Genomic DNA, 13,721 nt, shown 5'->3' with positions numbered 1-13,721 from the left:
TCGGCAAGACAACGACTCCCAATATCACAGTCTGTGTACATATGGATTTTCCAATTCATCCTTTAAAGCCGCTAAATCTTAAGCAGTATCAGGGAGGGAATGTCATGACTATGAAAAGAGCATACACACTTGTTTTCCAGCAGAGCACTAGCTGCACACATTTCCCCAGAAGAACTTAATCCAGCCATGTTTTACTAAGTCTGAAATTACTAGGATTGTAGGAAAGAAATAGTAAATACAATGTGATTTCTAATTATATCAAATGACATTGCTGGGGTTGACACTTGCATAAAAAGGTAGTTGGATGTAAACTACATTTGTAGACAAGTGTGAATAACCTTAAGAAATCAACGTTTCACTGATAGCTTCACTGAAAACTGTTTTTAATGAATATAAATCTCTGTTACAGTGCCCATGAGGTGGTCCTGCGTTACATTTATACCAAAATGTGAACAAAAGAAGAAAGGCTTTGTGATTTTTAGATTCTGCATACTGTTCTACCTGTGTGTCCTGAAAATCACATGGAAAAAAGACATTTGTGGTCTAAGCGTGGTTAAAATCATGTTATTGAACTCTATAAAACAAATATCACATAATTACACTTATGCATTATGTAGGCACTTTATAAGCACTGATATACTGGTAATAAAGAGTGAGTTAACATTATGCTCCATGGAAAAAAAAACTGAACTCAGTGTATGTAATAATGAACTAATCTCCACCATATGGTAGCCAGATCATGGTGTACACCTCACACACATTAGCAACATAGGCTTGTACTATGACCGGAATTCTCTACAAAGCCTGAAGTACTGTGTCAGACACTGATATTGGTAAACATAACAGGATAATGGAGTGACACAATAAACAGTGAGAACCCAAATACAGTCAATACAATGTCAAATGTGTTGAAGTTAAATATATGGCTTCAGAATTTTTACACGAACAGGTCCTCTTATCTAATCCAGGCCTTAATACTGTAGCTCCTTATATCCAAATACTAGCACAAAATACTTTTATTCATCTAGCCATTTGTCGGAAAACACCATTTGAATACATTTCATAGCTTGATCTTTAAAAAAAATTATGCTTTTTCTCTCTGATTTGTTCCATCGCAAAATACATTTTTTAAATTTAAATTTAAAAAATATTTTAGTTCATTGTCCTCATCACAGATCATTTCCACATTAAGGCTCTGTGGCCCTAAATATGTTCACTCATACAAGAAGCATCTGCATAGAAAATTTGCATACATTAGTTATATTTTGTATAGAAGCCTAAATTGTGCCTTCCTATCTCTAAGATCTAACAGAAAAGTTTCAACAGGCCAGCAGAATTTACTGGCAGTACTGGCAGAAGTCACACAGCATGTACACAACAAAGACATGCAATCCAGACAAACAAGGATGGAAAGTATATGATCAAATATAATCAAATAGCACAGACACATTGTTTAGGACTTAAGGCATATCTAATTCAGTATTATCCTTATTCAGAATCATTGGCATTATAGGACTTTCAAAATTAAATATAGAAAAATATTAATAAAAACCATCCTGATACATCTCTGTGGAAATGGAGTCAATCTGCCTAATTTTGATTTCTACTGAAGCATAGGCCTCCTCTCTCTACATGTGGCTGGGTAAAGGTCCTGAGCATTCCATGGATCACTGTTGCATTATTGATATGTGTGCTGGTGCACACACTCTCACTGTTCCTGGCCATCCTCCCGCAGCTCTGAAGGAAGGAACTTGTACTGCTGCTGTCTGATCATGGCCAGCTTCTTCCTGGCCTCATCCAGCTCCCTCTCTTTCCGCAACATCTCCTCCTGAGCAGCGATGATCTGAAACACAACCACAATGGCAAAATAAAACTAGTGAGTGTTCACTGAACCCCTTGCCCTTATTGTGATAGTTTAGCCATCGTATCTAAGGAGAGCCCTGGAGCTTTGGACTCCCAAGCCTGCGAAACAACATGAGCAGCAACTGTGTATTTATCTACTCTGACCTAAGCTGCTAACATTAGCCTGGTGGCAAACTACTCTTCAGCAGTGACCTGACCCAGCATTAGAGCTACTGCTTCTTTCTGCATTTGATGTTTTATGCTTTGGAACAATGGAATGGTTTGAATAATCACATATACTATATTTTATACTCCAAGACTTATTTTTTGAGTGCGTAGGTATGTACAGTATATCCAAGCTACATTTGTGCTGTCATTGTGCTTGAAATTGTGCTTGGAGTCTTGAACTCACCTGAGCAATACCTCCCACCATTTTACTCTTCACCACCACGGCCTGGTCATCCTGAGCATCAAATGCAGCTTTCTGCGCTGCTTTCACCAGGTTATCAGATGCTCTCTTCACAGCATTTCCAGCAGCCTGCAGAAACACACAGCCAGCAAGGATTCCACTTCAAAATCTGAAAGTTCATTCTCCACATTGGAAATTAACAATAACAATTAGCTTAAAGTGCACTAGAGTGAAAAGCTCCAGAAAAAGCAGAAATAAGGGAAAGCTAAATTTTGTTTTTGTGCTTGTTTTTAGTCAAACTAAAAAAAAAAAAAAAAAGAAGGAACAATGATCGAGAGGGAGGCAATGCTTAGCAGCAAACACATCATCTATGCTTCTTGTGAACAGCATCTCCTGGAAAGGAAATGAGAGTTTCCTTGACTGCTCACAGGTTTTTTTTCCTGCTCAGTGCCTGAGAACAACTGTAAAAGGCAACAAGGAGCAGCCTGCTGACCCATACTTCACGTCGAACACTGCTCTCATTGGGCAGCTTAAGCTCTAGCAAAGAGGAGTTTTGTCCTTAAGTGGCTCTGTGGCCTGAAATCAGACACTGAGCTGGCAGAGGACAGTCACGGATGTTCATGATTCCTCTGTTGCTGATTTATCTTGGGCTGGAATGTTACTGTTAGTCTGGCTCCGACATATGATGTAATATGATGAGCTGAACACAAACAGTGAACTGGGACTGTCACAGTGTTTGTCCCAGGAGGCATCACTGGGGTCTGATCAAATCATGTAATACCCATTTTTAACCTGAATGGGATTGTTCACATAGTAAAACTCACCCAAATCAAGGGATTTAATGTCCCTCACAAATGTCTACACTAGACTCATTTCAGCCATGCTTTTTTAGTCATGAATTTCTTCATCAGCTTATATCAACACAACTGTTTACATCTGTGACACATATAACCTCAACTACTGTTGATTGCAAGTTGATTGACTGTTGATGGACAGTCATGTAGGAATCTTCCAGTTTTGCTTCTGAAAAGCTTCCAATCGGGACTTTTACCATGCTAGGCCCTTTCTTTTTGGGTTTTTGCTGCTGCTTCCATGTCATTGGCACAGCCAGGCCCACCCTAGCATTGAACTGTAAGGGCTCACCCATGTCTACGTTGTTGTCATCTTGTATGTGGTCATCTGACTTCCCTGCATCAGGATATAAATATTTGAAATATTTGAAACAGATAGATAAATGATACAAAAGCTATAGAGAGATTTTTTTAACCATTCAGATGAACTGATCCTTTCATATTCTGTGCTCTTTTTTTACTGCAGGCTAAAGAAAAATGCCACATTATGAAGTACAACAGCTCCAGCCTTAAAAATTATCACAGGGTTCAGTCAACATCCCTGACAGGGCCGCCCTCACCATTTCCTATTTGACTTTGGACACAGATGAATCATCATTAACCAGCAGTGACACATGGTGAAAAAACTACACGTCAACCGACCGAGGACAAAATGGCCTCACACCAGTATTATTCATAGTTGCATCTAATCTAAATCCAATATTACTACTAATACAAATCCATATTTCCCCTGTTGACCTGTTCCTTTCATTTCCTTTTATCTACTGTGGGTACAAGGCTAGTCGTTTGAAGACCATCTTGAAGTCCATGGGAAGTAGATGCAAAGGCTTCTATGTTTTACTGGATTACTGCAGGTAGTAAAAAACAAACTGCTCACTCAGTGTACAAGACAGTTCTGTCCCTGAGCCACCTGCTGCCATCAGGAACAGTCCTTTCCTCAGATATTCACACATTCTGAGACTGTACATTACTCTGCACTGAATAATTACAGCCTTAAAAAGCATCATGGCAAAGAGTGAAGAGAGCAAATGGGCTGGTGTAATCATAGACCAGGGCTAAGGTTTCCAGTTCTTGGTGCCATGGGTGGACAAGTGGATTGTTTCCAGAGCTCCTGTAGACATGAATGTATGGGAATTACTGTGGTGGCAGCTGCAGGCCCAGAAGAGGAGGAGATAAGCCATTGCTGATTGGATCAGAGAATATGAGATGGCCCGGGCAGGCTGATGTGCTTCACAGCTAAGCAGACACACAGCCTCAAAGAGTGTATATTTTGGGTGGATGGGGTGACAGGAGATACTTGTAGTTTCTGTTATTCCTAGGGACTGACTACATCAGTTATGCATAAAGGTCACAACAGCCCCTTTTTACTACTTTTTTTCCCCAATAATGAGTCAGTGCTCTCAATGGATTTGTAAAAAACACTAAGATCTTTTTAAAGGGACATGCCACCAATTTTACATGATGTTCAGTTTACTCGTTGTGGGGAGTCATAACAAAAAGATTTTGGTGATTGCATTATGGGAAATGCAGAATGTGGTGTTTTTGAACATTGAGTAATATTACACACTAAAAGCCAGAAAATCTCAGTCTCTATTGCTTGATTTTTATTATCTGTCCCCCACCTTAATGGAAATTAAATACTAAATCTCTGGAGTACCCCTTTAAAATACTGAAATGCAGCAGAATGCAAAAGGATCTCTCACCTGTGCTAAATAGGGAGCACTCTAATCCTGATCTAGCAGCTGTACAGATCATGCAGCTCATCTGTAAACCTAAACACTGCAGTCTATAAATAGTGTTCAACAACCTTAGCTACTGCAGACAAGACTCTTATTGTTCCCTCAGCAGGCACAGTAGGTCTGAATCATTGGGATTATACATTTCACACGTGCACATGTCAGGTCTCAGCCTGATGAAGCAGGAAGCTAACTCTTGACTTAAGGCTGTCTTATTTAGTCAGCAGGAAACGGCTCCAGTTCAAACAAACTCTGCAGCCATCCTAAATAATGCACTCAGGTTCTCTCATCTTTACTGCAAGGAAGTCATATTTTAGGGGAGGAGGGAAGAGTCTGCTTATGTTGCTTTTATTATGTACTTCTCTGACTGTCAACAAAGTTTGTGTGTAGATTACAACAATTAGTGTTAGTCCATCTCTCAGTACTGTCTTGCTTCTCCAAAGAGTAGAGCCTAGAGTAAGGCTGTGGTTCTCTGCTCTCAGCCCTCTGCATCCTACTGAGGACATTCATCTTCAGAAACAGCTCAACATGTCTGTATTTTAAATTAACAGCGTCATTGTAATTTCCTAAAACATCTGGCCACTGTTAGGATGCTAGGAACTAGCAGATGAATCTACCTTGGAGTAATAGAAAAGGAAAAAATTTACCAAGATCCTAGCCCTCCATGCATCCCAGCCTCTGTTCGGTCTTTCTCTCTCTACACTGTTCATGCTGCCCATGTTTTACTGTATTTCTCCCAGATGTGTGAATGGTGTGCTTAAATTTTGTCTCAGAAGTGTTTGTGGATTTTCTGTCCTGCCATGTCTTCATGTTGGAAAACAGCTTGTGTATCTCAGGTCCATGGCTGACCCTCCACTCTGTAACACGTTGGAAAAGGATCCCTCCTCTGCTAATCTTTCTAAGGTTACTTTCCTTCTTTCCTGGTTCATTTTTTTCGAGGGTCAAGGGGTGTTGCTGTACAAATTATAAAGTCCTATGAGGCCAATGTGTCATTTGTGGCATTACGCTCCAAAAATAAAATCTGACTTGGCTTGACTTTGATACACATTCTGGCCTTGTTAGCACAAGAGGCTGAATCTATATCAGCACATGGAATTTGTTAACAATATAAAAAATACAGAACTTATGTTTAAATGATAAGATAATCAGACAGCAACTTATCCAAAGCTGCAACAGACTTTTATCACTTGTACACTTTTTCTTTCTGTTGCTCCGGTTAGGGGTTGCCACAGCAGATCAATTGATCTGCATGATTGCCCTTCCTGATGCAACCCTCTCTTACCTCCTTCTTGGGCTTGAGATCGACACTAAGACCACACTAGCTTGTACAACCTCAGTGACTGAGTCTAGCAGCCCCTGGTCTTCCAAGGCAGTCTCCTATCCAAGTACTAACTGGGCCCAGTGCTGTTTAGCTTCCGAGACTGGATGGGATCCGGCACACGCAGTTTAGCCGTTTTACTTTAATCACTTGTGAAAAATTAATTTAATTCCTCATACTTTCGATGTACTGTACATGGCAGCATGTGTGTGAAACAGCTTGGGTGACAATAATATGCAGTGCTAACCTGGAGCCTCTTCATGGTCTGGGAGTCCTGGTCAGCTTTGACCTTACATGCCACCAGTAGTTGAGCAGTGGAGGCTGCCACCTGCTTAGCTGAAGAGATGAGCTTCTCCTCACTGGCATGCCCCTGTACCGCTGAGTTGGCTGCCTCACACAGGTTATTAGTTGCTGCAGCAACCATTCGAGCCTGAAGAGTCAAAAGCATTGGGTGTAAGATAATAATAATAAATAATAAATATATTAATAAATACAAATGTGAGGGAAGAGACTTACAGCTGAAATCAGCCCTTGAGACCATTGTCCATCATCCACAGCATTGGCTGGGATTGCGCCCACCTGAAAAGACAGGATGTTGTATTATGTATTATACACTGATGTATTATCATCACAAGTCTGTGTAGCCAAACATTCATGAAAATCCAAAATGTAAAATGCCAAGAAAATAAAATGGGGAACAGGCTGATCTTGGGGGATGTGGTTGGGCAAATGAAGTTAAGATAAACTGACTCCCAGAACCTTGACTAGGTGAAGTGGAAGTCAAACGGGTTAATGGCTTATCTACAGTGTTGCAACTAGCCTTAGCAAAAACACTATATTTTGTGTACTATTATGAGAAGATGATAGTGGTACCGTTTTGCACCTTGTTTTCTTGAAGGTCACAAAAAAGTCTGCTGTGAAGTGGTGTCTTACATGAACACCAAACTATTGCAGATGTCCAGCTGTTGGCCTCTACATGGGTCAAAGACTTTCCCGTTTGGATGGAAATAATGGAATTTGGAAAGTGCATCTTTATGCATGATGCCACATCTCAAGAAACTAAAAAATAAACATTTAAACTTTTCTTCATGTTGTTACTTTTAGGTTTGGTATCTAAAACTATATGTCTGTGTAGCAAAGAAAGAGACAACCTTAAGCTGGCTTCAGACATACCTTCCCTTGAGCCACCAGCTCCCTCTGTGCTGCTGAAGCAGCTTTGACCAGAGCACTCGTGGCAGCTGCAATGGACTTGGCTGCCTCCAGAATCTGCTCCTCAAAGTTCAAGCTCTCATCTGCCTCCTGTTTACAAGAGAGGTAAACCAACCATCAATAAACACACTGCATTCTCAGGCTGTGATGATCTATGGGATTTGGATCAGGACAAAAAAGGTTCCACCCTTAAAAACAGGGTTGGTCTATAGCATGGGAAATAAGTGTGAAATGGAGGAACATTAAAATTCTAGTAGTGGAAGGTGCATGGCACAGCCATCATTCATAGTGTGAGGAGCTGACAGCCTAGAAGGCATGCAGCACGCAGGCTGTATATGACCCTGTGCTGAGGTTAACAGGCTCAGTGTGAATGCTGCTGCCCTGTAAAAGTCCTCTAACCTTAGGTTTGGACCTGGGCCTCAGCTGCTCCAGTTTCTTGGCAGCTGCTTCAATAGCTGCCGCTGCACCCAGCAGCTCGTTCTCAGCGATGACGGTGGGATCCTCAGGGTCCACCCACTCTGTGCCTACAACACACACAAACAAAGCTGGTTCAATCTGTGCATTGAAACACCAAACATTTTACACTTCTATTCTGAAGTGAAATGAAAAAATATGGAAATATGTAGCCTATATGTGTCCTATTCGGACTTCTATTAGCTGAGTGAGAGAGCACACAGAGAGAACATCAAAACAGCACACAGAAAGGCTTAATTGCAGATTTAAACAGGATTTGAACCCAGAACCCTCTTTCAGTGAAGCAACAGCACTAACCACTACACCACCACCCAGAGCCCATTCGATTTTAATAAAATACCAAGATCACTGAGCCCTGAGGCAACGGATCATGTTAAATTATCTCATCAAACTCTTTTTAATTGAGAGGAGAGTCTTGTGTCTCAATGTTGTGCAAGTAATGCATTGTATATTGACTTCTAATGCACCTGTAGTTTACTTGCCAAAAAGCCAAAGAGTTGGCTGTTGTCTGCTTTGTATACTTATGCATAGCTTTTTTGCTGGAGACAAAAGCCCCACACTCCAACACCTACCTATATTTTGTAGTTCAAAGTGACAGTAAAACTACTTCTCTTGCTATTTTAGTAGTTGGAGTCTACTGATTAAAATTTGAATCATATCAGATCAATATTTCATGTGTATTAAACTAAGAAATAATCTGCATAAAGCTGGAAAGCAGATATTTGAATGTATCATCTCATTTTCAAGTTGGAGCTACAGATTGTCTATTAGTCTGACTGTGATTTAAAGTTAAGGTGTTGCTGCCAGCTCTGCCAACAGAAGGTGATAAAACAGTCTTTGACATATTTTACATATTTACATGTAAGATTTCATTTCACAAGTAGAAAGCAGGGCCTCAGAGAGGATAGGGTGTTTGGAAAGGATTCATATTCAACAGGCGAATTGGAGTAAGATTTATATTAGATAAAATCCTGTTCAACCTCAGTCAACAGTCATCTGTGGACTAAAGTCATGAACCTACAGACATGCAGGCAGCAGGATTCAGTTGCAACTAATGCCTCCTAAACTGGAGCAGAGGACATTAATCTGTAATATAAATCGCTGAGGGTGAACTTCCTCTCATATGACAGATGGAAGCCTTCATGGACACTGAGTTCAGTGTAATTCGTACTTGACTCTTGAGAGGGGATCCCAGAACAGAGCTGTGTGAAACTGTAGAACTAAGGAGTATTTACTAATCCTACTTCAAATTACTGTCAGGGAACATTTGCATGAAGGGCTCAAAATAAGATTAATGATGGGCTACTTAAGACATGTCTTAGGGACATATGACTGCGCTTTGCTGTCTAACTTTTTTGACAGGGGGAAAGCAATCAGTAATCAAAGTTGCATATTACACATCGATGTTGTTTTTAAAATGCAATTAAATACAATTGCATCAGATCAGCAAGGACACTGACTCACTGAGGAATGTAGTTTTGCTTTGCTATCATTCTGTTGTTGAAAAGGTCAGAGGTTAAGGATACCTTTCATGGCCTCGGCAGCCTGGATGAGCTCAGTGACAGAGCCTGCCACCCGCTTGGAGTAGCTGGCCAACTGTTGCTTCAGATCATGAGAAGGCTTCTGGATGATCTGTGGGTAAGAAAAAAAAACTTTAATTCAACCCTTTTGACACTTTTCTACTTGAACTAGTCAAGCTAATGTTCAGCTAACAATACTCTACATATTTCCATATCTTTTCATTTCGAGGCTTAAGGGGACAGCACAAAATATCATATGCATGTTTCTCTTTGCACCAGAATTACAGGAAAAGGTGGAGGCAGTGTGAGCCTAGATCAAAGGTCCACATGGTTGAAGCACTGAAGCAACATCTAACATCCTTCTGCTCTTCGTACATGCAGCTGGATGCTGAGGAGAAAACTACACTGAGGGCCCTATTTTGGTGGAACAACACACAAGCTGCACTTCAGAAATTTTCTTGACCTTGAAATTTGCTTTGCCTATCTGCATGGAGTTCCTGAGCATACATCTGTTTCTGGCACATCCAGATTTTCCTGATATGCATGTTTTCCTTGAACCTTAGCCCCACACACTTAAGAAGTGAGGAGAAAAGTAAAAAAAGAGGTGGGGCAAGAGAAAACAAATAAATCTGTTTGAAGGGAAATGTGATGCCCTGTCTTCTGTATCATCATAAAATACAATGACTGCTTGCACTAACTTTGTGCTCTCTCTCTCTCTCTCTGTACCTTCTGCAGGTGTCCCTGGTCCTGGAGCTGTATATGTTACTGACCCCACCAACCTGCAGTGTCTATTTGTTGTTTATTGTTGCTGTTCTTTTTTTCTCTGCTCTATCCACTCACCCCAACCAGTCGAGGCAGATGGCCGCCCAAACTGAGCCTGGTTCTGCTGGAGGTTTTTTTCTTCCGTTAAAGGGAGTTTTTCCTCTCCACTGTTGCCAAGTGCTGCTCATAAGGGATTTGTTGGGTTTCTATGTAAAGTGCTTTGAGAGGATTGTATTGTGATTTGGTGCTATACAAATAAATTTAATTGAATTCTGACGGGGGACACAGCTGGATCAGTTACCAGTATGATGTTGAAGCGCTGCAGCGACTTTTATTGGGATGGAGTTTTTATTTGTCTATATACACACGATTCAAATAATAGCAAGGATGAACATTTTCACTCATTCACAAACACTCAAATTAGTCAAATCACAGTGTCAATGTAGCCAATCCAGTAATCCAGGATATGAAGAGGATGTTTTACAAGTGATTTCTTAGCCCAAAAGATGTTTCTACCTGGCACAGGCCTTTAATTGCTGATGACTGAGGTGGCACTGAAGGTATATGTGATAAATTAATGACACCAGTGTTAAGTGAAAACTTATTTCTTTTGTCATACTTTTCACTGAAATTGTTTAGCCCTGTTCTACAACGATTAAGGTTTATAAAGCCAAAGCTGTGTATACACAGAGTTTCAGTCTAAAAACTAAACCTACACAGAGGTGTGTACATCTGTGGCCCCTCCCATACTTCAAAATGAAACCAGAGCACTGCAAAGAGTTTTTTAATTGCTGTCACTATGATTTAAGAAAATGTGCCCATAACATTAGGCGTTTAGTTGTTCTAATGTGCTATTCCTGTTTGTTAACATAGACAGCTAGAAAGGTGTGGGTGGATTTACATCTATAGGCTAGTAGTATTGCCTAACACACCAAAATTTATTGCACAGGATGAAATGATTGTGGGGGCATCAGTGAGGCCACAGCTTCATACTTACACTATGATGTAACTGTCAGCAGATACATGGAAATAATGAGGCAGCCAATATGCATTACTACTATGCCAACAAATTCTAGGCCCATCTCTGAAGTGAATGTGAAATAATGGCAGTCTAGCTTGATTTTTTGGTGCTTAAATGTGTTAGGCTTTCCTCAGTTGGTGTCCTCAGACTGTCCTAGGTGGATATGCAGTATTCAGGTTGGAGCAGTTTGTGACAGGTGCAGGGCATTAACAGGGTTCAGTCCATGCGCAGCTCAAGTTTATACTGATGTGTTGTCATGAGAAGATAGAGATGAGGACATAACTGCACAGGAACGCATGCAGCGGGCCAAACTAGTGCCGTGGACAACCACAAACACATTCACATACTGCACACCAGCAGACCAACACACACATTAACACAACATATGTGTTGGGGGGACCATTACCTGAGCTCCACTATTCAACAAATATTAGATGGAGGGCTTTTTCTAGTACAAATAAAACTTCATGCATCTATTCTAGAAAGGCTGATTCATCTGTCACAGAGTTTAGAGGTAAAAGGCCATCATCTGCTTTCGTTAAGGGCAATACATCAAAATCAAACCATTTGACGAAGCAACATGATCAGGATATCAGTGGGCATACTGGTTTTCCTACAGAGATCAAGGAACAGAGAGACTGGTTCTCTTCCAGCCATCAGGAGGCAAGACAACATCACATTACAGATCACAGCTACATTATAGATCTTGGTGCTTGATTTCAAAGAATTGAATCAAGATTTTTTTTTATATAAAATATAATTCAATATTAAAATGAAAAAGTTTATATATAAGGGATATTATTCTTAGAGGTTAATGTGATTTTAACTGTACATGCTGAGCATGCAATTCTGAAAATTCATCACTAAATTTAATAATAAAGTCCTCCCTATGTTTCCATTCAGTCAATGTAATGGGATATTTTTCCATTTGCAGTTCGTAGCAACTGAAAGAGTTGATGTATATGGAACTGTATCAACTGTTTTGTCAAATGTCAACTTTAGTTATTAGTTTCAGATTAGTCTTTTTTTTTTATAATGTAAACTAACACTGTGTTTTCCTTCAGTGTCTACTCTGACAACCTCTGCAGATGACTGAAGCCTTATAAAAAAAGACACCCTTTTCCTGTCCATAAGCACAGCTGCTTGGTCATCTGCTAAAATGCTACTGATGGTATCCTGTAGGATTGTTGTGGTACAAGGTAAGCATTCAACTAATGCAGTGCCACACTTGTGCAGATCAGTCATGCGTTGTACTTACCGGCTTGCACCCAAACCAGTGAGCCACAAGATTAAAGGCACATTGACAGAGCATTGGGAAAAGGAAAGAAAGGACATCAAACACATGACTACTGAAATCAGGTATATACATGAATGCAGCCACCATGCTATGACCCTATCACTGCAATGATCTCTGGGACCAAAGGTCTTTTATTGTAAAGAAAAGAAAAGCTTTGAAAATGATATTTGAAACGGCTTTAGCAAGTACCGGGAAGCTATGGAATAATCAAATTGTTTTTAGCGGCATGTAGTTTTTTGGGGAAAACTCAGAGTGAAAAACTCTGGCTGGATTGTACAATACATGTCTTTCTACAAACCCCTTGTATGGAAGCAGAAAGGTTGCAAGTGGAAGCTTAATGACATTCACACACTGTTTGAAGAGCAGTGCCATTCACAGGTGGCACGAGGAAACACTGCACGTTGGCTTCTGCTGCCATGTAATATATTGTATCTGTCTGAGGTACAGGGTGGGAAAATGTGAACGCAGCAACAGAATGTGACTTAAGCTGCCATTTGTGAAGGTTTCACTGTGTATTGTGTGTTTTCTGCTTTGTCACCAAAAGATCAGCTCAACATAACTACTTTCAGACACTGCTGAAAATAAATGATTATACTTTTCAAGGTAAATTAAAGAGTCTGTGGGTGACTCAACATTTATTTACCTAAACATTTAAAAAAAAAGTTATTCTATGTTTTTTATATCCAAGACCCATCCACAATGCTTCTGGTGGACAGGCAGATGCTTGCAAGGCCAGCACACAGTCTTTGAACAAGTAGGGACATCCGTACACTTCAGCTGACTCTGCACAGATGTGTTTGTTAGTGACTATGTTGTCATTTTGGCTGATGTCATCAACTAATGAGTATGTTATGGATGTTCTGTGGTTGCCCTCAATCCTGATTTGTATAAGAGAACAATTACATCAATCTTCCCATCTACAGTGGGGCAAAAAAGTATTTAGTCAGCCACCAATTGTGCAAGTTCTCCCACTTAAAAAGTTGAGAGAGGCCTGTAATTTTCATCATAGGTATACCTCAACTATGAGAGACAAAATGAGAAAAAAAAAAAAAAAATCCAGAAAATCACATTGTTTGATTTTTAAAGAATTTATTTGCAAATTATGGTGGAAAATAAGTATTTTGTCAATAATAAAAGTTCATCTCAATACTTTGTTATATACCCTTTGTTGGCAATGACAGAGATCAAACGTTTTCTGTAAGTCTTCACAAGGTTTTCACACACTGTTGCTGGTATTTTGGCCCATTCCTCCATGCAGATCTCCTCTAGAGCAGTGACGATT

General features: G+C 40.2%; 1 protein-coding gene across 1 annotated transcript in view; it reads right to left on the bottom strand.

Annotated features, from left to right (window-relative positions):
• Positions 1 to 361: 361 nt before the first annotated feature.
• Positions 362 to 13,721, bottom strand: part of tln1 (talin 1) — a 55,926-nt gene continuing 42,566 nt past the window's right edge. Inside the window, exons 51-57 of the mRNA XM_026296861.2 lie at positions 9,366 to 9,471; positions 7,765 to 7,889; positions 7,330 to 7,455; positions 6,673 to 6,735; positions 6,404 to 6,586; positions 2,255 to 2,380; positions 362 to 1,843 (exon numbers count right to left, since the gene is read on the bottom strand). Coding sequence (XP_026152646.1) covers positions 1,709 to 1,843; positions 2,255 to 2,380; positions 6,404 to 6,586; positions 6,673 to 6,735; positions 7,330 to 7,455; positions 7,765 to 7,889; positions 9,366 to 9,471 — 864 coding nt within the window. The 3' untranslated portion in view covers positions 362 to 1,708. The remainder of the gene's footprint in view (positions 1,844 to 2,254; positions 2,381 to 6,403; positions 6,587 to 6,672; positions 6,736 to 7,329; positions 7,456 to 7,764; positions 7,890 to 9,365; positions 9,472 to 13,721) is intronic.

This window comes from Mastacembelus armatus, chromosome 12 (assembly GCF_900324485.2).
Source record: "Mastacembelus armatus chromosome 12, fMasArm1.2, whole genome shotgun sequence".
NCBI lineage: Eukaryota > Metazoa > Chordata > Actinopteri > Synbranchiformes > Mastacembelidae > Mastacembelus > Mastacembelus armatus.
This window is presented reverse-complemented; position numbering and strand designations above follow the sequence as displayed.